A 25,080-nucleotide genomic window follows, 5' to 3' on the forward strand; every position below is an offset into this window, starting at 1 on the left:
GCTCGACAAGGGTATAAAAACTTACACCCAAACAGACTCTTTTCGGGTGAAATGCACCCACGCATATCCTTACGAAGTGTCTTCGACTGATGAGTCTGATTAAGACGAATCTGTTAAACAACCTTCTTTCGCCGAACCCGGGGAGTGTAAGAAGAGAAAAAGCCTCTTTTCGCTCAAACTTTCTAGGAAAGGTCAAAGAAGATCCTCATCTGAAAAAGCAAATACTTTCAAACAGAAAAGTCCTGTTGAAAATTCGTAGCAAACTTCTCGGGGATTGGCAAAACTGAATTCCCACAAAAAGATTCTAGCACTTCCAGGAACATCAACCTGCTCAACTGTTCTTTCTTTCTCGTCCAAGATTCAGCTAGGAATTTACAGATATTGTGAACTGGATTTGAAAAAATTTCATCTTAACTAATCCTTCTAAAAGTTTTCTGATGGCATTTCTACCTACAGTTAAAACATTTTTGAAGCAGTTGACTGCTAAACTGCCGGTATCCGCATAACTGCCCCATACTGATTTTGGTCACTTTTGAGTTATCATCGGGAATCGACTTAATTGTTATCATATTTTCTGTAAAAAAATTAAAATTGATACTTTTGTATGGAAAAACATGGAAAAAATACCAAGTTGTTTTTGTCCCATATTGAAAGTACCCGCATTACAGTCCCACTGCATAGTGGTGCAAACTGCAAACATATAATTTTGCTCCAGATTAGTGTTTATCGGATTATTTTAGGCATATAGAAGTATGTCATTTAATTAACTGGACTAATGTTGTTTTTCTGTAGAACAATCTACGTTGCCAATGATATTGCAGGTTGCTGGTTGAATTTATATGTGATGGGACAAAACATGCGAGTACTTTTGAAATGTACCCGAATATTTTGTCCCATTTTGTCTTTTTTTCAAGTTATATAACGTGAAACCAATTCCATCCATGGTTTTTTGTTCTCTGCAATAAACTTGTGGTGCCTTGAAACTGTTACGGTCATTGGTTCTGGATGTAATTGCCGGAAATCCGACCTTAACTTCCAAGATTTCAATGCGGTCAAACCTCGATATAAGGCAACTTTTTTTTGTTACGTTATTCGAAGCACAAAAAAATTGTTCAGTTTTAATTGATGCAAAATTTTTAATGCTTACTCAGAGGTCCGCGAAAACTTATTTTCTATCACCCAGCAGTATATATAAACCTTTCTATGCCTCTTTGAGACAATTCATAAAAAAAAATAATTCAAACAGTTCATAAATAGTTTGTTTATTTGTGAAAAAGTGAAACCCGCGTGATTGGGAAGGCGGGCGAAAAAGTTAAGCAATCGCGTCTTTTATAGACATTCTTTTTTTAGTAAAAATTTACATTACACAGTTTTTATAATTTAGAAAAAGTAATATTAAAGGTCAATAGAGGTATTTTTGTTTAGCATTTTGCCTTTTTGTTAATGCATTATCTAAATTAATGAATGCTATTCTCCTCGCTTGTTCTTCAAAAAGTTTTTTCACCGTATCTGTAAACCTAGACTTGAAAGACACAGTCTACAGTTATTTTCGATAACAGTAGATCATAATCATCACAAAAAATATAATCGAAACTTTGCTTAGAAAAGATTTTTTTTTTTGTAAACTAATGTTATTTATTAAACTCATCTTCGTTTGTTCAAAAGTATTTTTTTAATTTAAGCCTATAATAAAATATAGGCATAAAAAATTATTAGAGCAGAAAACCGCGTTGCATTTTGTGCACTCTCACGTGTTTCTATGCGAAAGCTATTGTAATAAATCGAGCATGAAAAATAGAACCAACACGACTCCGGCAATCAGTTATTCATTCTAACGTCCAAATAATATACGGTTTTCCCACGTGGCGCCATTCCGGACGGCAAAGGTATCTAACATGACCGGAGGCAAAGCAAGCACATTACAGTCGTTCTCCCCATCGATGCACCGCAGATGCTGCGGTAAGAGATGTGACACCAGGAACGAAAGTGGACCACCGGAAGACCCCGAAGCGCAGAGACGACACCGACCGGGCGACATGTTTGCACAAATACTTAGTGCAGCTAACGATAAGACACTCGGGCTCGGGGAGTAACTGACGAGTGCTCTATAGGTACTGACACTGACCGTGGGAAAAGAGGCGCACTCTGGAAGCGCCATACTACTGACCAGAAGGCGACAGACACAGTGATGAAGCACAAAACATGCACTTGGGTTGATTGGGGTAAGATTCTTTTGCTCCATTTATAGCATTACTTTATACTCTATGGAATTCACCTGTTCGTGTAATTTCAGCAGCCAAGAATGGGACAAAATGCTTACTAAAGTGCATCGTCTTAATCCAAATATTGAGGGATTTCACGCAAGCTTGTCTATGGAGTTGGCAACTTTCTTTTAGATTTTAATAAAATTTTCGTGAGCTTAATAATATCGATAATTTTAGCAGCTTTTTATACTTGAACTTTGGAAGAAATTGGAAGTCTGTTTACGATGTTTTGTTGGTATACATAATATACAGGAAAACTGACTTGAGCTTTTGTTTTTATACGCTGGTATTTTTCTCGGTTATGAGATTTTTATTTTTAAAGCAAAAAATGTTTGTGAGAAGAATGCATTATTCTATTTTCGCAATCAAGTTTATAAAAAAAATGCCAGATGTCCGACTCGCGTTTTATTTTTCCGAGAAAACTGTAGAATAAAATTTGTGTCCTGCTTTTTACTCTAGGACATAATTTGCAGCTGACATTATAATTTATGACTCAACTTAATGTGGTTTTTGTTTTTCATATCCCATCCGAGATCGCTGGCAGCTGTAGAAGATAAAAAAAAAACACAGATACCAGTAAACCGAATGAAATTGCATTTCGAATCACCATCAAAGTCGCTCCAACCTTGTTTGACCGGTTTGTAATCTAATTTTCAATGCACGACATTTTTTCTACTCCCACGCATACACTTTTCCTTCCTCCCTCCCTCGAGGGTCCTGGAATACGACTGGCCAACGCACGTTTGCTGCAGTTGAGTTCTTGACCAAAGAAATTCCGCATACTGTACCCGGGGCCGGCAGGCAGACGACCACCACAGCTTACCATTTCGCAGTTTTTACACTTTTTCCTTATTTTGCGGTAGCCCTCGAAGGGGTTTCTGTGTTGTGGGAAGTTACGAGAAAAAATAGAATAAAAATGCGATCGTTTCCTGGCAACATGGAGATGAAAAAGTAATTTCTAGGAAAAACTTGTGGCCAAAGAAGGATTTGTCTTGTTCGCATGTACCGAGTGTGTAGTATCGTGGGAAGCACCACGTGGCGCTGCAAATACCCTAAGCAGTTTATTAACGTAGATAACAGCGTAGAACCACAGGGAATGAGCAGACTTTCTGGTACAGCTGCTGTTATTGCGAAGTTTAGAGAATAGAGCGATTCTACGTTAGGTCAGCAAGCGGTTGGTAGCTACTTCTCATAGTTTATTTATGATAACTTCAAGACATTACAAGACCAAAAATATTGTCGTTGTTCCATGAAGAAAAATTGTTTTTAAATTTTTGCCTTTCTCCTAGAAAGGTATAGCAATCACTTGCAAAACCGAAAGTATAAAAGTGCTCCAAAGGGCCAAATGGCATATATCACTCGACTCAGCTCGACGAGCTGAGAATTTTCTGTATGTATGTGTGTGTGTATGTGTATGTGCAGATTTTTATTCTCACTCACTTTTCTCAGAGATGGCTGAGCCGATTTTCATGAAATTGATTGCAAATGAAAGGTCTTGTTGTCCCATAGACCCTATTGAATTTTATTGTAATCGGATTTTTAGTTCAGAGGTTATGTATCAAAATGTAAAAATCATGAAACATTACAATCTCAAAAACTACACAACCGAATTGAACAAAATTGGTTTCAAATGAACGGGCTACCTGAAATACCCTTAACTTTTGAGTTTTATAAAGATTGAACTTGTGGTTCAAAAGTTATGAAAAGAAACGTGTTCTGAAGACTGTTTAATCTCACTCATGTTTCTCAGATATGGCTGGACCGATTTTCAAAAAATCAGTGTCAAATGGAAGGTCTAGTTGCCCCATAAGACCCTATTGATTTGTTTTGCAATCGGACTATTACTTTGCCTGTTATGTTTAAAAATGTGAAATCCAGCTATGAATAGGAACATATTCCGAGGACTACTTGGACTCACTCAATTTTCTCAGAGATGGCTGACCCGATTTCCACAAATTTAGTGTCAAATGAAAAGTCTAGCTGCCTCATAACAACCTATTGAATTTTACTGTATTCGAACTGTAACTTCGTCTGTAATGTACCGAAATGTTAAAATCACGAAACTTCATTATCTCAGAAACTACACAACCGATTTGATCAATAATATTATCAGATGAGCGGACTAGTTAAGCGTTAACTGATAAATTATGATTGAACATGTGGTTTCAAAATTTGGCTGTCTTATACGTTCCCATTTTATTTGATTGTAATCGAACTTAAGCAACCGTTATGTATTAAATTGTTACTAAAACAACGAAAGTCTATTATCTCAAAGATTACATGACTTATTTGAACATAACTAGTCTCATACGAAGGAGTCATCTCTCAAACTTACAAATAACAAACTTCATAACAATTTGATATGTGGCTCAAATGTTATGGAAAGAAAAGAAATTCAAAGACTATTTGAAACTATACTCGCTTTGATCGATATACGTGGCCTCAACATAATTTATATGTGGTGTTGTACTATTTGAACATTCCAAATTAATTGATTCCTTGCAATGTGTTTAAAGTCTGCAAATGCACGACGAATCGGCCATAGGATATGATCCAAGTCAAATCACAAATCGTTTGAAATGATTGGTTTTATCGAAATGACAACATCCTCGCCGCCAGTGCCGCCTTTAGACGGTCTTAAGTTGAACCTCTAAAAAGCATCAATGAGAAATTAAAAAATGTTTATAAAGCTTCATAGTGATTTTTTCGAAGTCCGTCTAAAAATTAATTTGGGCACTAGAGGGTTAATTCTGAATATATCCATATTGGGTGGTATTCGGTCATTTTAAGCTGATTTGGCATCAATATGACAGCATAAAAATATCCATTTTGGGAGGTATTTAGTTCGCGAGATGTGCAGAAATTTGTACAAAAACATGTGCTTCCAGAAGAGAGAGGGGCGTCGAACCATTATGGACATATCTGTTACCTTTAAAAACATTCTTATACCAAATTTGGTTGTATTTTCTTGATTGGTTCTTGAGCTGTGCGAAAATTGTGTTTCATTTGCATGGGACCCGACCCCTCCCTCATAGAAAAGGGAGGGGTGTCAAACCATTATGCACATATTTGTTACCTCTAAAAATATTCACCTGCCAAATTTGGTTCCATTCAGTTGGTTAGTTCTCAGGATGTGCAGAAATCTGTGTTTCATTTGTATGGCACCCCTCCCTTCCAAAAAAAGAGTGGTGTCAAAACATTATGGACATATTTTTTACCACTAAAAACATTTACCTTCCAAATTTGGTTCCATTTAGTTTATTAGTTCTCGAGATGTGCAGAAATTTGTGTTTTATTTGTATGGGACCCCTCCCTTCCAGAAGAAGGAGGGGTCTCAAACTATCATAGGAACCTTTATCGGCACCAAAAACCCCCACATGCAAATTTTCACGTCGATCGGTTCCGTAGTTTTCGAGCCTATATGAATCAGACAGCCAGACAGACCGGACTGCATTTTTATATGTATAGATTACAACATCAATTTTTTAGAACTTTAAGAGTGAATATACATTTAACCGGTTGAAGCGTTCATGTAAATCTATTTTTACAAATAATAAGTTTGATTGAGAAAGGCTGGGTCTGACCGCTAGGTGGATTAATTTAGGTTTTATTTGTTAAAGCGCAACAGTATTTCTATATTGATTTAGAATTGTGTCTCAAATGTAGGTATGACTGAAGCCTGTTGTATTGTATTCAAAATGATAAGATAGAAATCGTCGTTTCTGTCGTTGGCGTGTTCAGAAAAGGTTTTTTTTGTCATAGTGAAAGAAAAACATCCCTTGGAAACGTCAGTCCCTAAAGCATCTTGTCGTCCTATCGATGATAGCCAAAAAAAGTTTCACCATTGTTCTGCTCTCATTCTCGAAGTCGAACCATCGACCATCGACCGCGTTGGGTGGCAACTTTTCCGGTTGTCCTCTATTCGGTTATCAGACCAGTAGGAGCCAACCCAAATCCTCCGATTATCTAGTACTGTTGGGAGGGGAAATCAGGTTCAAATCAATGTCAGGAAATGGCTGGTCAGACGTGATAACATAGAATATGCCATACTATAGGAAACTCCGAAGCCAAGTTAATCCAGTTTGGAATTGTTTGGATGGTTTCATGGTGTAAAATAATGATATTTGAATATGTGTTCATGTTACGGCATAGCTTGCTCAAAAACAAAGTCAATGGAAAAACAAAAATCGAAAAAAAAAACAACTGTCCATCATAGCAGAACGAAAAAAAAAATTCTCCATGAGAAAGGATTTCAATTACCGGTTTTATTCAATCGTTAGCAAACAGGGGAAAAGCCAACAGAAAACTTTGCGTGCTATCCGTCGTCTTGAGAGTGTTGATTCGCTACAGGACACATTTCACTCTCGGTGGCTAAACTGTCAAATCCCGTCGGTCAAGGCTAATTCTTAGCATTCACCTTCGCTATCCAATTATCGCCAGGCTAGACCACCGCCGCCGCCAGGACGAGTGGAAATGTTTTTCCTCGGTGCTTTGGCAGGGTAGAGTGGATTAAAAGTTCTACTGATTTCAGGTTTCCCGCGAACCAATCGTGACAGCGGCTGTCGTCGGCAATGGGAAAAGAAAAGCTTGTTGAACAATAACATTCTTAGCATTGACGAAGGGGATTAGGCAAGCCTTCGTCAGAGCTTTGAAATTTCGAGAACAAAAGCTGAGAAGTGGTTTTGTTTTTGGATGTCTTCATAAGACAAAACCGGCTGAGAAAGGGTACTTTTGATGCGATGAGCGACTCCATTTTTTTCGAATTAATTGGCACTTTATTACTGTTGGCAAGATCGAAAACTTTTGCTTGATTTACTGTGCCTATAACGAAACGATAGAGATGTAGCGATTGAAGAGTATCGGGGCTTCGACAAGGGAAGCAAAGAAACAAAGAAACCCTTCAATTCGTCTCATCTATGCTTCCTCTGTAAGCACTATGAGGATATGAAACAGCTACAACTTAACTTTTAATTTGTCATAGTTCTGATTTTTTCCAATATATTTGGCTCCGTTAAATCCGTTGGAGTGTGATTTTGTGTTTTTTTATTTCAGTACCAACCTGTAAATGTTTTGATCCTAATTTTTATTTGTTTGTTGAATTGTATTATTAAATAACCGTCAACGCTTTACTAATAACATTTTAAGGTTTTTTTTATATTTTCTTAAAGCTCAGGTTTTTTTTCTAGTTCTTAACATTATTGCCGTAATCTCGCAGACTGACGTAAGCGCCAAAGTGGTCGATTTGTGTTATTTGTGATTAAACTATAGAACACACCAAATCGGACCTAAAGGCACCGGAATTTTATCATAAGGGTAAATAATAATGTCATTAATTCACGAAAACGAAATGACGTAACCGCCATTTCTACTCAACGTGACGTAAATCCAACCCAATCATTCAACGACTCGAAAACTAATCAAGCAAATTAAACCAAATTTAGCATGTAGAGGTTTTTTGGAGCAGGAAATATTTCTATGGTGGTACGATACCTCTCTCTTCCGTACAAGTAAAACACATATTCGAAACAATTTTTTCGGGAAACAGCTTAAAATGATCGAAATGATACCCAGGAGGCAAGAATTGCCCCCAGAGACTATTTTGAATTCTAGGATGGCAACTTCTGTTTCTTAATAACGGACCAAAATGGCCCAATACCACCCAATATGAAAATTTCTGATCAGAATGATACCCAGAGGCCAGAAATTAAACCTTTTTTGAAATCCAAGATGACGACTTCTGCTTTCTAGAAAACATTCCAAAATTATCGAATACCACTCAATGTGAATATTTCAATCGGCATGATGCACAAAAGCGTTCAATCGACCTCAGAGATGACCGTGTTAATTTCCGTCCACGGATTCAGCTTAGCGGTGATGAAATCGATGTAATTGACACCTGATTGAGGTGCGTGCACCTAGGCTAAAGCAGGTATTAGACGAAGCAAGTATTTGCTATTTTTCAATACAGATTTAATTTTGTGCAAATAAAAATCGTACCAAAAATAGCAAATATTTGCTTCGTCCAATACCTGCTTAACTGGTGAATACCAAGAACGACATTAGCAGAGAAATTCGTCGTGGTCCTATGGTAGGAAATCGTGCCTTTTTTGGACTCCAGAGGACGCATTCCTCGAATAAAATACGCCGCGGCACGGAGTTGACTATCATCTTTTACCATACTGTAGCTCTCTAAGGCCACGAAGCTTGGTCTATGTTCGTGGACAATTAAAGCGCACTTGCATTTTGTACGGAAGAAGTGCAGATGGAAGGTGGCAGAGGCCACGAATGCTATTATATTCCAAACCAAATTCACTTCCGAAAAGCATTCTCGAATCGCGACTATTTGCCTGATTCTGAAAAAAAATTGTTGAGCGACTTGTCGCATACTACGATGGATGTACGTCAATCGGTTGTGAAAAACAAAAAACAAATTTTTTTTTGCTGTTTCTACAAAAAAATGACGTTGGTAACATATCTTCAGTTAAAAAGCTTTTTGTACAAATCATACGTTCGGCAATGTTTTGTGATTATACTAATGCATTGCTAATGCATGTACAGATCAGATTGTTGAAATTCGTCCTAACAGTTATTATACAAACGATTTTGGAAAAAGCTTCGTACTGAAAATTTTACTGGCTGTCGCATACGTCAGTCTGGGAAATTATGGCAGATTGGGAGGAAATTTAAAATTGTAAAATCTCAACCAACTTCAATGTCGAGAATTTCAATTTGCTCTGGACATATTGTATTTTTTTCAATTTCTGATGAACTCAAAAAATTTACCAGGGTTTTTCATCATGTCATTATAGATACCATTCCATTCTCTAAAATGGTTTGTCCTAGGAAAAAATATTTATACACAAATATTTTAAATGTTTTACGATATTAAACATAGAATCGGATTTTTGCTTCAGTATAATTTTCATCTGAATATACATTTTCTCTACTACAACCTTCCTATGACATTATTCTGATTGATTCAGTAGATTCTAATGATTATAGTTTTTCGAAAAAATACTTGTTGTTACGCCTTTTAAAAAAGCTACTCTTGGTGCTTCAACGAAAGTAGCCAAGTTCGTTGTTTGACAAATCACCTTGTAAAATTTTGTTAATCTAGAATTAAAAAAAATCCATGCTTTCAAGATAAGAGTTATGTTGTCAATTCAACAAGTAACGTTGAATTTAGATGGCTAATAAACATTAATTATAAGTATTCATGGCCTAGAACGCTAGCAGAAATGCTGTTTTTTAACCGACTATTTTTTCAAATTTTGAAATTTGAGTATTTTGCACCTAATTTACCTCGTGAATCCGACTATTTAGAAAGCTATCGTCTTCAGCAAGGTTACTCAGAGGGTCAAGAGATTTTATTTGATACACAGTTTGTTTTTAAATTTGACCGCAACGCGCATTACTTACCTGCTGTGATCTTTTAGAAACTTATTCAAAAGGTCATGTGGAAAACTTTGCTGAAGACCATAGTTATCTAGGAGGATGGAATCGCAGTATAGGGAAATCAGGATCAAAATACGAAGATCGAAGTGTTAACACCGTAATAATCTCTCATTATTAAATTTTAAACAAGAACTTGCATTTTTATTGATTTAAAATTCATGCATCAATTCAACCTTAGAATAAAATTATCTTCCCAGGGTTAAAAGTGGCGACTGCCTGAAAACTTGCTGACAATTTTTCGCCGCTAGATGGCACAAAAATATCATTTTAATTTTTATTTCAGCTTAGCTAATCCCGGAGGAGTTTGCTTCGAGGTTTCAACAGCACTTTTAGGTTTCATAGTAGGGCAGGGAACATATTCTTAGCAGCTTTAGGAACCACCTGTGTATTGAGACGAAATACTCAAAATGTGTTGGGTGAAATTCAAACAGTAGTATATCAATCTTTTCTCTATCTTTTTCTCTGTCAGATTGTAAAACTAAGTTAGAAAACTTCAACAATAACCAATTAAGGTATTTCTTATATTTGTAAGACATTGTCGATATTGATAAAAATTCAGGAGTTTGAGGCCTGTTTTCTTCGACTGATTAAAATAGGCGCCACTTCTTAAGCCGTTCCTTACCCTATTTGTCATATCAGATAGGGATCTCATTTGAACTTTCCTAGGCAATATAGGAGAAGAGGGGATTTTTCTCTTCCTAGACTTCCTAGGTTCAGCCGAATCGTCAGAGTGAGGCTCATCGGACGACATTACCTCGAAATTATTTGGGGAAACCAGTTTGGCGGTAGCAGCCTCTTTAGGCATATTGACGATAGTGAGCGAACTATCGTAGCGCTCTTTCAGAGACCACTTAATCTTGTCTTGGCGCTGTTTGTACGTGGAGCACGCGGACTCCTCATGCGAAATTTGTCCTTGGTAGAGGCACTTTTCTGCACCTTTATCACAGGCATTATCCGCGTGCTGCTCTCCCTCTCCGCATTTACCATAGCGTTCTTTATTGCCGCAAAGGGTGGCCGTATGACCCAACTGCTTGTACTTGCGACAGTTCATTGTCCGCAGTATAAACAAGCGCACGGGTAGACGCACCTTGTTCATGATGGCTCGGGAGAGTAAATCGGGTGAAAGTCACTCGAAATGAGTCTGATTAGGTGTACACTTTTACACCTTTGTCGAGCGATAGTGCAATTACTTGCAATCCAGTGTCTTTACCAGTTGAAGACTGGAACCCCTAAAACGACCTTCAGCAGATTCTCGAAGGACAAACTCTAGTCAATGACCATGTCCTCGATCTCCACTGCTCACAAACAGCAATCTGGTTTGCTTATTCGAGGTTTGACATCAAACGCAATTTGTTAGGACGGACTAAAACCCGGCTAATTTGCAGACTGATGACTAACGCTTCCTCTCGAATTGTATGAGGTACAATGTTTGGGAGTAACATTCAAACCAATCTGAGATGAAGTAGGCCCGATAGTCATCATTGCTGGCCACGCCCATCTTTACCGTAGCTTGGGGATATTAGAAAGGATATAGATGATGTGATACTTACTTAGTGAGAGGCGACCGAATCAATGACACTCCCGTAAGTACTACATGCATTCAAAGCCTTGAGATTTTTAAGAATGCATACATGCACCTGAGCCAAAACATATTCATAAATTCGATCTCAAACTGCCGAACATACCATAGTACAGTTGTCGTGAGTTCGTGTCACGCTACCAGAAAGTTTAATCATAATTATTAAAACCTTTTAGGGTAGGTGAGCCAGTTATGGCTATTTCGTTATGGCTATATCGCATAAGCGCAATGGTACCAGTTATGGCACCTTTCCATTTAAACTCCATAGACCATAACTGGTTCATGCCATAACTGGTACATTTTTTAGGTATTGCCATAACTGGTTCGCTTCCCCTAGTTGCAACATTTAACCAAAAGCTTGAAAAATAAAAAAAAAACAGAAATTGTAGTGTTTAATTATCTTATATATATTTTCTGTGAGTATATATAGTATTTTTACATCAATATATAAAAGAAAAAGAAAAACCGCCGCAAGTCGCAACTCGCTACCCTTCACTGAGCAGTTCTACCGCCTTGCTGCTCTATCCGAAGGTAGATGGTGCTTCCAGCGCTCTTTAGTCAGCCCAAAACAGAGTCCGAAAAACGATTTTTTTTTCAATCTTTCTCGAGTGCGACTTACACAAAAACAAAAAACTTCGAGACACTTCGAAATGCTACTTATCTGCTTCAGGACGATCCGCTGGCTTTTTTCGGCACTACCCGGGTAGCAGCAAAACCTGAACTCAAAAACTTTTCTCGAACACACTAATATTTCTTACATGAGAACTACTTTTCAACTAAAATCAAACGTAGAGCAAAACCAGCACGCGAATATTGCCCCCTAAATTATGATGCACTTTTTATTCAAATTTTTCCCTTACTACCCTGCCAATGTTTTTTTGTTTTTTAAATTATAATTTGGATAGGAAAGTTTTCAGCTGACTTTACACAATACCGTTTCAGCAACTATTGAGATGAATCGCAATTTAGGAATAAGTATCTCGGAAATTTGGTAGTCTGGTTCATGCATTCTACTGCTTAGTTAATTTACGTATAAATAAATTGATATAAAAAGGGAGGGATGTGATTACTTCGACAACACACTACCTATCGTTTGAGTTACTCAGTAACGAACATAGTGAGGAAAAAACCACTAGTCAATTGACACCGTTATCAAGCATCCTGATCGTCCCCGTGGTGTGGGCGAATGGAAAATTCATCTCGTAATGGCAATAGAAAACTTGGCATTTGTGCCCTTTCTAATGACATTTTGTGATCCCATCCACAGACAGCCAAGTAAGCAGGCAGGCAGATCCGACGACGATTCTCGTTTCTGATGTTGAGTAGGCCGAAGACATTTGCATGCTTATGATGTTGTTGAATTAATACGCAGCAGCACGAGTCTCCAGTCGTGTACGGTTGTTGGCAGCGGAACATAGACCACCCTCCAGTTCTCGGGTGTCAATTAAGGGCGTTGCATTATCACTCGTCTCTCTCCCTCTCTTCTTCCAAATTGTGAAATTGAATTCATCCCAAATTCCATTTGGGGTTGTCCGCAAAATGAGCTGCTAATTTTCATTCCAGTCATGCTTCTGTTTGGGTTGAGCAATTTAGGAATGGAACGTGATGATTAGCTAAAATTGTTCCAACATCTGAATACTTTCTCGAAGCAGGGAATAATACTGCTTCTCTACATCCATTCATCAATGTTGTGAACAAATGTTTCGACTGTTCAATATATCGTTGGTAAGTTTTTTTTTCTTCAACCCAACTTCGCGACTGTTGTCTAATCCGAACTAACACGAATTTCCATCTTTCCGTTGAACTAAACTGGTTTGCAATTCGATTTCCACCCATGCACACACGCTTCATAATTCAAATTTATTTGCAAATCCACATACCGTGCAGCAGCGCCTGAGGATCCTTCAGGGTGTATAAGCGAAGCGTTAATAACCCATCAACCCCGTGTCGATCCGTTTCCATTGAAGCAACACGTGTGTGTATGTGAGTATGTGCGCCTCCATCCAATCATTGCCGGCGTGCACACATCCGGTTCTATTTTTGTACATGTGCACAGACGCCACTAGCATCAACACCATATCTGTCAGTTCGTTCGAGCATTAGCAATTCACATCCCTTCGGATGTGTGCTATCGGAATTATCAACACACAAGGTCTCTTCGATTCCGATTTGCGAGATTTGCCGGCAGACAATGTCAACCACGGTTTGTCCTTGGATCTCGGCTGGAATGTGCGCTTGCCATTCCGCATCGAGCAGAAGCGCTGCCGGCGCTTCTCTAGGGGATCTGAGACATATTATTGCTTTTTTTATTCCACTGTAACTAGTTTCACATAAGATGAAATCGTCACCTCAATTTTATCGCAGTGATAATTGGATGGATTTAGTTTGGTTTGGCAGTCACGATTCAATATGTCCTCGAGAGTACGCCGTGCGCTGTTTCCTCTATGAGTAAATGTGCACTTTTTGTCACGTCGCTAGAGCAGGACTAATCAATGCTTCCGGCAGCATTTGCCTCGACAAACGGAAGGTACGACTTCCGGCTGTCCTGATGCAAAAATTATTAGACATGACGGGCGAAGACCCTCTGAATAATTGCATAGCTCGGCTTAATTCATTTACCTGAAAAAATACCATTTCAACATCCGGTTTCCTTCTTCAAATTGGAGCCAGAACTGTCGCAATGGCTAGCGTTCGAGAACTTTTTAACAGGAAAAATATGGACGGAAGGCCGGAAGCGAAACAAAGCTCGTGCACTACATCCTTCTTTATGAAACTTGTTCCTATTTCATTCGAATGAACTTCACAGTCGGCTTTTCGAAAGCACGTCTAACTACAACAAAGACGATAGAATTTGTTAACTGATAATAATAATGAGATTCGTTCCGGAGAAACTTTTTGCCAGAGCATTGCATCGTTTTAACAGAGTCGTATGCCAGGTTAGGACGGTAGACAATAGAATAAAAATAGCCGAGAGTCTGTGAACCAAAAAGCGAGACTAGATTTCTAAAATGTTCACTATTGACGTATTCTAAAATTAGTAGGAGTTAGTAAGAAGTGTATCGAAAAGTCTTTAGTTTTTTTTTCTTTTTTCCAATTGAAAATGTTCGTGAAAGATTGAGGCCCTGGAAGAGTTCTAGAGTCTGTTATGTCGTAGTTATCCAGTATCCGTCCTTCGTGCGCTCGTTTTTGTTAGAGATTGTTGTGCTACGGGTTCCTTGGGCATGTTATGCTTTTTGCACGTCTTCAAGTAACTCCTGACCTTGACCTCTGGATCATTCCGATTTAAGTTTCAAACGTTTTGATTAAATCACGCGTTGATAAAAATCGTTCGATATGCGGCACTATTTAATGATCCTACTTGGGCTGACCAAATTTCCGGCTGATCCTTCAGAGTAGGGTTTCCACCTCTCCGGGTCTCACCCGAAGTCTCCGGGTCCGGAAGGTTATCCCCGAGTCTCCGGGCTAACTCGAATTTTTTTCGGCCCAATCTTTTCAACCAGCTCTTGGTAGGCATACCAAAACCAGTTTTGGTACCAAAACCAGTTTGAACTACTCGACGAAAATGAACGGAATGAATTTTCTTCATCTCGGCTCTACTCGAGCTCTCAACAAAATCCCTAAAGAAATTGTCAAAAAGTTGTTTACAAAATCAATGCTGCATTTTTCGAGTGTGAACGAAACAAGTGCAGGGCTGCGCAGTAGGGTGGGGCTTATTTTTAAAAATGCTCGCGGGACCTGTTTTCCCAGCCAAAAAGACCTCCTTGGGGTCAAAAAGCAACGTATAAAAAATTGGTTGAATTTCATTGAGGTCTCTTTTTTTTCTAACAGTAACAATGATGTCTATCGTAAGAATATATTCGAGAACATGACGTGTTCACTTATACAGGCACCTTTGGCATTTTCTTATAATCACATACCCCGAGATTACAAGACACGGTGCTCCCACAGACCGTTATTATAAAAAAAATGCACCAAAGAATCTGAGCACACCATTCGATTCGTTATGACGTCCAGAATCTCTGGTCAAAATTTCAAAATCATCGTACGGTACATGTGTGGCGCAGACGCATGAATCACGAGTTGTACCAGGTATACAAACATGCTGATATAGTGAAGGTAATACAGCGGGGCAGGCTTCAGTGGGCTGGACATGTAGCCAGGATGTCTGAGAGCCGCCAGAACTATCTTCAGTAGAGAACCAGGAAGAGGCCGTCGACTCCGTGGTAGGCCTCGCACGCGGTGGATGTGCGCGGTGGAAGAAGATGCACGATCTGCTGGTGTACGGGGAGACTGGAGAACGGCTGCCAAAGACAGAAAAAGCTGGACATCTCTAATTCGTTCGGCTCTGGACCGGTGAACGGTCCGTTAGCCAAAAAAGTAAAAGTCAAGTAAAGTACGGTACATTTTTGAGTAATGCCTTTTACGACCTTCAGGTCGTAAAGCACAAAAAAGTGATAATAAAACAACGAAATACTCAATGTAAAGCACGTTTTTCAGCCACAATTTTATGAAACAACTTCCAAAATAGTTTTTACACATTCCAAGTATTATATTTCAAGACATTTACAATTGGTGGAAAGATTTATTTGAAAATCCCACATGCACAGTGGTCTAAATTTGAAAAATCGTGATTGTTCTAGATTTGACTATGAAAAATTGATTTTATGTACTCAATGTCTTCAGCACAATTGTTTCATAGAACAAGGCCTTACTTTTGGCGTTTTTAGTTTTTCGATCAATCCACCTAACAGTTAGATAAAAAAATATATTCTTTCTAATTTTCAATATACCGGATTGCTTCCTTCAGCAAAGTTGTGGAAAATTTTTAAATAAAAATAATTGCTGAATACTGCGATGTCCTATCTGTACGTTGAACACGACAAAATAGAGTTTTTTGTGGAACACCCCTCCTAAAAATCAGTTTTTTGTCTATAATTTCGTCTGTGATGGTCAGGAACACCAAAATTCACAGGAAAGGTTGAAAAGGTATAATCTTTCATTTTTTCCGGTTTGAGCTTTTGGAGTGCATCTGTGTTGACCAGTGTCATTTACTCTCTTGTTTCGACATATTGACGTTTACTCAACGTTGTTTTCCGTCAAGCATTGAACGCAGGATCCTATACTCAAAGACTCCACAAGAACCCGCCTACAAACCCCTTAGACCTCTTGGAATTATTTCGTTGCCTTCTAGGCAGGCTGTCATTTCCAAATCTGGAGTGTCATGAACATTGCCGAGAGCGGGGGCCTAGGGTGGTTGGTATCGTCTCCGCCAATCACGCTCGACGCCTGGGTTCGAAACCCACCGCCGACATAGGTGTCGATGGTTGTGAGATGGCGTGATCCACTCACAACCAACCCAACTGGTCTAGATTCAATCCTAGCCGACACCGGGAGATTTTCTGAGGCGAAAATTCTCTGGGATCACGCTTTCCATCGCATGAGGAAGTAAAGCCGTTGGCGCCGGTCCGTTAATAAACGGGTCCTGGGTTAGGGTCCTGGGTGTGGAGTCGTCTCCCTGGGCGTCGGTGATTGGCCACAACAGTGGCGGAACTAGACCGACGGAAAATAAGCGAGAATAAAAAAAAATGAACATTGCCGAGTCGTAATGAACTGTTCAGTAGGCCACACATTCTTTTTGGTCCACCTTTCGAATTTTGGTCGCCTCCTCAGTGTATCTGTGAGCGACCACTTATGAGTGAGCTCTCCGTCCCAGATGCGGTGCGACAGACATGGAGGGATATCACTCAAATAGTTAGCCTATACACCAGAGAGGCACCGAGACACTCATTATTAAGGCAACTGTCACACCAAAATGGATAACGGCAATGCAAAATTATACAGCTCGCCCGTTTTAATATTGACAGTTGCATTAATGGTGAGTGTCTCGGCGCTTCTCTGGTGTATAGGCTGACTACACTCAAGTCTGTTGAAGAAGTAGAGATAATATTAATGATAAGCTTCCCTACATGGGTCACCTCTTCGTCCCTGACGTCCCAGACGTGAGACATGGAAGGATATCACTCGTGTAGATGTGCTCTGAATCCAGGATAGGAACTGGAAGCTGAGGGGTTTCATCGAGAAAGTCTGGATGAAGTTTAAATTCCTCCATCGTAGCTTTCATCAGTCTTGTCAGCTTCCCCGGATAGCCATTTTCGTCAAGAATTTCCAATAGCTCTGGTCGGTTTATTGTGTCTTATTTGCCTTAAAATCTATGAAAAGATGATGGATGGTGGAGGATCTGCCCCAGTGTAAAGATTTGGTTGGTTGTAGACCGCCTTACAAATACGCTGGCTGATTGTGACAGGTGTTGGAAGATGACCTGGGAAAACATTTTGTAGGCGGTATTCAGGACTGTTATCGCTCGATAGCCCTCGCAGTCTAATTTCTCGCCTTCTTTCCACTCCTCTGGTAGCTGTTCTGTCTCCCAGATCTCGACGATCAGCCGATGCAGCGAGCTGGCCAAATTGTCGGAGTCCATTTTTATAAGTTCCGCTCCGATGCCGTCCGTCTTTCCGACCGATTTGTTGTTCTTCTGACGTTGATAATGTCCGAGAAGTGCCGATCATCTATTGAAACGTAGTGGATTTGTGTTTCGCTTCTTTTTGGTGATCTCCAGGTGAATCTAGCGGCCTGTAGAGCGCAAGTTTCGTGCGGACATGCATACTGCGGAACCTCAGCTGCTATCCGTCTCTTCAACTCGCGGCCAACATCGTTGTCACACGTCACTAGAGCATCAAGGTACACAAAGTCATCGGCTAGTTTATAGATATCCTCATCTATTACAATCTCAGAACCAAAACTTGACGAACTTCCACGTTTGATATTTTCGACGTGTTTCATTGATGAAATTTTCGATATTTTTTACTTTTCTGACATTTTGTCATTTTTGACGTATTTGAAATACACTAAGGATTTTCTACGCGGGTTTCAGAATTTACGGGGCGCGGATTTCACAGAAAAGTCGTTTTAACGCGGTATGTTTTTATTGGTTTTTCATTTTCAAATCGTTTATTTAGAGTGTCAGATGAGTTCACTTAACCCATATACTGAATATTCACTGATTTGGCCAAACCTTTTGATTTTTTCTTGATTTTCATCTCGATTCGCATGCGGCAATAACGCTGCTATTGATAGTTTTTCGAATGAATTCAGCAGAAATGATTAGAAAAGTTTAGCAAAGGAAGTTTCCCCATACAAATGAAATACGAATTTCGCACAGCTCGAGAACCAATCAACCAAATACAACCAAATTTGGTATGTGAATGTTTTTAGAGGTAACAAGTATGTCCATAGTGGTTCGACTCCCCTCGCTCTTCTGTGAGGGAGGGGTTCATAACAAATGAAACACAAATTTCTGCTTATCTCGAGAACTAACCAACTTAATGGAACCAAATTTGGCAGGTGATTGTTTTTAGGAGTAAGAAAAACAAATGGTTTGACACCCCTCTCTCTTCTATAAGGGAGGGGTCCCACACAAATGAAACTCAAATTACGCACAGCTCGAGAACCAGTCAAGCAAGTATAAGCAAATTAAGCCGGTGAATGTTTTTAGGTGTAACAAACATGTCCATAATGTTTCCACACCCTTCCTTCTTCTGGCATGTCTCCAAATACCATTTCGAAATCCAAGATGGCGACTTTCCGTTTCTGAAAAACAGCGGCAAATGATCAAATACCACCCAATATGGGTATTTCCGGAATTGTTATGATGCACTGAAGCCACAAATCGACCTCAGACAACATTTCGAATTGTAAGATGGCGACTTCCGGTGTCTGGAAAATAGCCGAAAATGACCAAATACCACTCAATATGAGTGTTTCTTCAACCCGAATGACGCTCAGAGGCCAAAAATTGTCTCCTAATGCCATTCTAAAATCCAAGATGGCGACTTCTGGTTTCTGAAAAACAGCGCAAATGACCAAATACCACCCAATATGGGTATTTCCGGAATTGTTATGATGCACTGAAGCCACAAATCGACCTCAGACAACATTTCGAATTGTAAGATGGCGACTTCCGGTGCCTGGAAAACAGCCGAAAATGACCAAATACAACCCAATATGAATGTTTCTTTAACCAGATTGACGCTCAGACCAGAAAATGTTTACAAATGCCATTTTGAAATCCAAGATGGCGACTTCCGGTTTCTGAAAAACAGCGGCAAATGACCAAATACTACCCAATATGGGTATTTCCGGGATTTTTATGATGCACTGAAGCCACAAATCGACCTCAGACAACATTTCGAATTGTAAGATGGCGACTTCCGGTGTCTGGGAAATAGCCGAAAATGAATACCACCCAATATGAGTGTTTCTTCAACCAAAATGACGCTCAGAGGCCAAAAATTGTCTCCTAATGCCAATGTGAAATCCAAGATGGCGACTTCCGGTTTCTGAAAATCAGCGGCAAATGACCAAATACCACTCAATAGGCGTCGTGCACAAATTACGTAACGCATGAAGGGGGGGGGGGAGGGGGTATAAGTCTGCGTTACTTATTGTTACATAGGAGGGAGGGGGGGAGGGTAGTTGAGCTCGTTACGTGACTGAGATGTTTGCTCAAAATTCCAAATTTGGAGGGGGGACAGGTTGTCCAGCGTTACGTAACTTTAAGGGGGGGAGTCATATCTAACGTTACTTTTCGTTACATAGAGGGGGGAGGGGGTCTGAAATTTAGGTTTTTAGCGTTACGTAATTTGTGTACGACGCCATATGGGTATTTCCGGGATTGTTATGATGCACTGAAGCCACAAATCGACCACTGAAGCCACAAATCGACTTTATACAACATTTTGAATTGTAAGCTGGCAACTTCCAGTGTCTGGAAAACAGCCGAAAATGATCAAATACCACTTCATATGAGCGTTTCTTTAATCAGATTGACGCACGGAGGCCAGAAATTGTTCCCAAATGCCATTTTGAAATCCAAGATGGCGACTTTCGGTTCCCGAAAAACAGCGGCAAATGACCAAATATCCCTCAATATGCGTATTTCCGGAATTGTTATGATGCACTGAAGCCACAAATCGACCTATCAACCTCAGACAACATTTTGAATTGTAAGAAGGCGACTTTCGGTTTCTGAGAAACAGCGGCAAATGACCAAATACCACCTATGCACTGAAGCCACAAATCGACCTCAGACAATATTTTGAATTGTATGATGGCGACTTCCGGTGTCTGGAAACAGCCTAAAGTACCACCCAATATGAGTATCTCTGGAACGAGAATGAAGCTGAAAATTGACCTAAGACACCATTATGAATTGTAATGGCCGATTTTCATACAAAATGAGTATCTTCGAAACCAGAATGATACACAGTAGCTAGCATCGACCACAGACACCATTTTGAATTCGAAGATGGTGACATCCGGTTTCTGGAGAACAGCCGAAAATGACCAAATAACACCCAATATGGGTGTTTCTTAAACCAGAATGGCGCTCAGGGGCCAGAAATTGTTTCCAAGTGCCATTTTTAAATCCAAGATGGCGACTTACGGTTCCGGATCATCGGATCCAGAATGATGCAAGGAGCTATAAATTGACCTTAGACAACAGTTTGAATTAAAAAATGGCAACTTCTGGAAAACAGCCGAAAATAACCGAATACTACTACATATGGATAAGTCCGTAATCGAAATGATGTAAAGAAGCCAAGCATTGACCCTGGACACCATTTTGAATTAGAAGATGACCACTTTCAGTTTCTGGAAAACAACGAAAATAACTGAAATGCACCCAATATATATCCGGAATAGAGGTCATGTACAAAAGCCAAAAGTTGGGGATTTGCCATTTCGATAAAACCAATCATTTTTAAACGATATAATCCAATCGCAAGGAATCAATAAATTTGAAATGTTTAAAATTATTATATTAAACACTAAAATAGGCGGGACGAAGTTTGCCGGGTCAGCTAGTAAATATATAAAAATGCAGCTCTGTCTGTTTGTCTGATCCATATAGGCTTAGAAACTACTGAACAGATCGGCGTGAAATTTTTTATATAGGGTTTTTAGGGGTCAAAACTAAGATAGTTCGAGACCCTTCCCTCTTCTGGAATGGAGGGGTCCCATACAAATGAAACACAAATTTCTGCACATCTCGAAAACTAACCATGTAAATGGGACCAAATTTGGCATGTGGATGTTTCTAGGGGTAACAAATATGTCAATATCAGTTTGACACCCCTTCCTCTTCTGGAAGAGACGGGTTACATACAAATGAAACACATATTTCTGCACATCTCGAAAACTAACCACCTAAATGGAACCGAATTTGGCAGATGAATGTTTACAGAGGTAACAAATATGTCCATAATGTTCCGACACCCCTCCTTCTTCTGTAAGGGAAGGGTTACATACAAATGAAACACAAACTTCTGCACTAATCCCGACGGGACTTGAACCCGCAATCTCCCTGTCTCCGGCATGGTGTTTTGACCAATTAAACTACGGGGGACGGTGGTACAATTCCACAATCTATATGCGTATCACATTTCACTGCCAAATCATGCCGGAGACAGGGAGATTGCGGGTTCAAGTCCCGTCGGGGTGCGGCATATTTTTCCAAATCTGTATCATGTTTCCAGTTCGCTTATTTTTCGCTTTCCCTACTGCACACATTGTCTGCTCAATGAACCTGACAGAAACGGCTTTCATACACAGTTAAATGGTATCAAGCTTTTTTGAATAAATAAACTTTTATGGCATGTTTTCCGTGACATAAAAATGATCAGTACTAAGGCGACATAAATAAATTACGTAACGCAAAAAAACCCAATTTTTGGACTCCCACCCCCCTATATGTAACGAAATGTAACGCCAACACTGAGAATTTGCTCAACAAAGAATTTGCTTGCTTAAATTGCTCGTTTTTGGAGAGTCTATCCAAAGATTTTTTGTTACGTAACGATGATATTACCTCCCCCCCTCCCCTATGTAACAAATCGTTACGCTCAAGGATACCCTCCTCCCACCTATGAGCATTACGTAATTTATGAATGCGCCTAAGACCTGAACCAAACGATGACAACATTCATTTTATAGACGTAACAATAACATTGTAGTTGAAGTGGATATATTTTTTCAAATACTGTATAATATACATATGTTTCTATCACATTATCTGTGTTCCAATACGAATAACACTGGTCGACTAAAAGGGAAAACATTGCTCTAAAGCTCAAATCAGAGAAAAATGAATGATTATAACCTTTTTACCCGTTCCCTTGAGTCTTCAGAGACTACGGACCCGGCGAACTATTATTCGGCGACTTTTTGATGCACTGCCGAGACGGTTAGAGGCATTAAAATTCACAGGAACTGTTGAAAAGCTACAAGCTTTCATTTTTATGCAGTTTGAACTCTAGGGCAAAACCTGTGTGGACTAGTGTAATATTCCTTTACAGATCACAACCAGCGGAATGGCATTCTTCTAGTCCATATCCTTTGGAGGAAAAAAGTGTACTATTTCATGCCTTTGCGAAGCAAACAACACCTTCAGCTCGTTTTTCGGCCCTCATCCGAGTTAATAACCGGCCGACCTGCGGAGATAGTAATTAAAACATCTTCCTCGTTTCGGTTTACTGTAGTCCTTAGCCCGGCAATGTAGCGGATATTAATTTTCCATTTTCTTCCTGTGTGCATGCATCTTTTCTATTCCACCCAGATTACTCGCAACAATAGCGTAAGCACATGTGGCAATTAGGCCGCCACAACAAGAGGCACACAGCAGCGACGCAGCATCAACGGAGCAACCGAATGCTTTAGCCCGGCACGGCTGCCATTACCACCGACTCTCACCTTCGACCTTATACACACATACAAACACACACCCACACCCACACACCGACTCAAACATATCTCTAAAGCTTCTTACAACTTCGAGAAGCATCCGACCGGCTGCACCATAGGTCCCATCGGGCAAAGATGAAGTTTTCAATCCCGCTTCCAGGCGGCGGCACCGGACTGACACTATTCTCCAAGCTAGTGCGAACCAAGGACCTCCGCAAGCTCCAGGGCGAAGATCCGAAAAGTACAAAGCCAAAACTAACGGTACGTTACGTTACGGTGCCTGGCCACATTGCGCCCGGATTGTGTTAGTCCTATCAAACGAGATTTCCTGCTGTTTTTTTACTTTCTCTCTTTCTCACCCTGCAGAAATGTCTAACCACACTCGACCTAACCTCGCTTGGAGTAGGATCGTGCTGTGGCACCGGTATGTATCTAGTGGCCGGTTTGGTAGCAAGAAACATAGCTGGCCCCGGTGTAGTGCTTAGTTTTATCATAGCGGCAATAGCTAGTATATTTTCAGGTAAAGATAAAATCAATTTTTCTCTAAATGTTCCTCTTTTGCTGTTGTTGTTGTTGTTGTTTAATCCTGGTGTGTTGTTATCAGTTTGCGTTCCTCGTTTTCCGGTCGTTTCCCACCTTGATGTGACATTTTTCCGTTTCGCCGGGGAAGCGAGTTAGTTAGTATGATCAGCTAGAATGGCACATTTTATTGTTTATTTCTCCTTTCATGCCTACCTTCTTTTAGTTAGGCAAAAAAAAACAACATTTGCTTTGATTAGCATTAACGACAAACACGCTGCTGGGTAATGCTTTGTGTGTCTTTACTTTCGGGTTGGTTATGTTTCTTTTTCTGCTCCTGTGTGGAGTGGTGGGATTTGTTTGTCGCCCGTGTTCAAGGGTATGTTTTTATCTAGAACAGTCACACTTGAGGTGTGTGACTATCCTTGCCAAGGAGGACACGATTTTCACGCCATACGGCACTTGCAGTAATTTTCTTTACTTGACATGTCGTAAAAAACTGTACAAATGTTTGTCCCTATTACTGCTAATCTAAGCCGTGCACAGCATTTTCACAAGCTTCATTAAAATTTTTCTAATTCCACTGATTTGAGATCAGTTTTCATTTTGAAAACCACCCCCATACGCGCAGCTTTCTAATTAATAATTCCCCAACATCGGACATTTGTGCTACGAATAGAAGCAGCACAAACGTCAAACCGATATCCCCCACAACGTTCCCGATTGTAATGAAATAAACTGACAGCAGTTTTCCTCATCCGTTTCTAATTCACTGCACGTCATCGTAATTGAATCGAAACTTGAAACAGACCAACATCAAATAAAAACGATGTAATTTAAGCTCGAACTCTTGTTTGTTTTCCCTACCACGACGACCCCGAACTTCCGTCCTGTTTCTTGTTCACGGTTTCGTTTTGTTTCCATCTTACCAAATTAATTACGGCAAATAGTCCTAAGCTGCCCGGTTTGCGTGTTTTAGCTTGAATGTTGATTTAGCTTGTGCGATTGTAGACGGCGCCGGTCGGTATGTCAGCAGCCGCTGCAGCAGGTGGCACCACCGGATGTCTAGTCTTGGATCCATGATCCCGAAATAACCCGTTGCCAAAACAGTTGTCGGCTGTCGTTATACCGATAGGTGTCCCTAGAAAGCAGTCGGTACCGAAAGCCAGTAGTATTAATTTCATATTTGATGTTTTTTTTCTCCTTTCTTTGTTACTTTTAGGCGCCTGTTACGCGGAGTTTGGCGTCCGGGTGCCCCACACTTCCGGTTCCGCGTACATGTATTCCTACGTGTCGGTGGGAGAGTTTGTGGCGTTTGTTATAGGATGGAATATGATATTAGAATATTTAATTGGTAAGTTGAATTTTCCTTCTACATAGGTATATGTTTTGTTGGCAGAATTACGGATGTCACGGTGCACTTCTGTCGGACGATAATGGAAAATTGTGGTCTGGTACAGTCTC

At 39.9% G+C, this 25,080-nt stretch overlaps 1 protein-coding gene across 5 annotated transcripts in view; it reads left to right on the forward strand.

The window, feature by feature from the left end:
* LOC129731086 (probable cationic amino acid transporter) overlaps positions 1–25,080 on the forward strand; it is a 112,888-nt gene that overhangs the window by 52,814 nt on the left and 34,994 nt on the right. For all 5 annotated transcript variants that reach the window (XM_055690840.1, XM_055690836.1, XM_055690841.1 and 2 more), the window contains 3 exons: positions 22,973–23,358; positions 23,464–23,617; positions 24,839–24,970. In XM_055690840.1, the coding sequence (XP_055546815.1) occupies positions 23,233–23,358; positions 23,464–23,617; positions 24,839–24,970 (412 nt within the window). In that variant the 5' untranslated portion in view covers positions 22,973–23,232. The remainder of the gene's footprint in view (positions 1–22,972; positions 23,359–23,463; positions 23,618–24,838; positions 24,971–25,080) is intronic.

The sequence above is a fragment of the Wyeomyia smithii genome, chromosome 3, assembly GCF_029784165.1.
Source record: "Wyeomyia smithii strain HCP4-BCI-WySm-NY-G18 chromosome 3, ASM2978416v1, whole genome shotgun sequence".
Lineage (NCBI taxonomy): Eukaryota > Metazoa > Arthropoda > Insecta > Diptera > Culicidae > Wyeomyia > Wyeomyia smithii.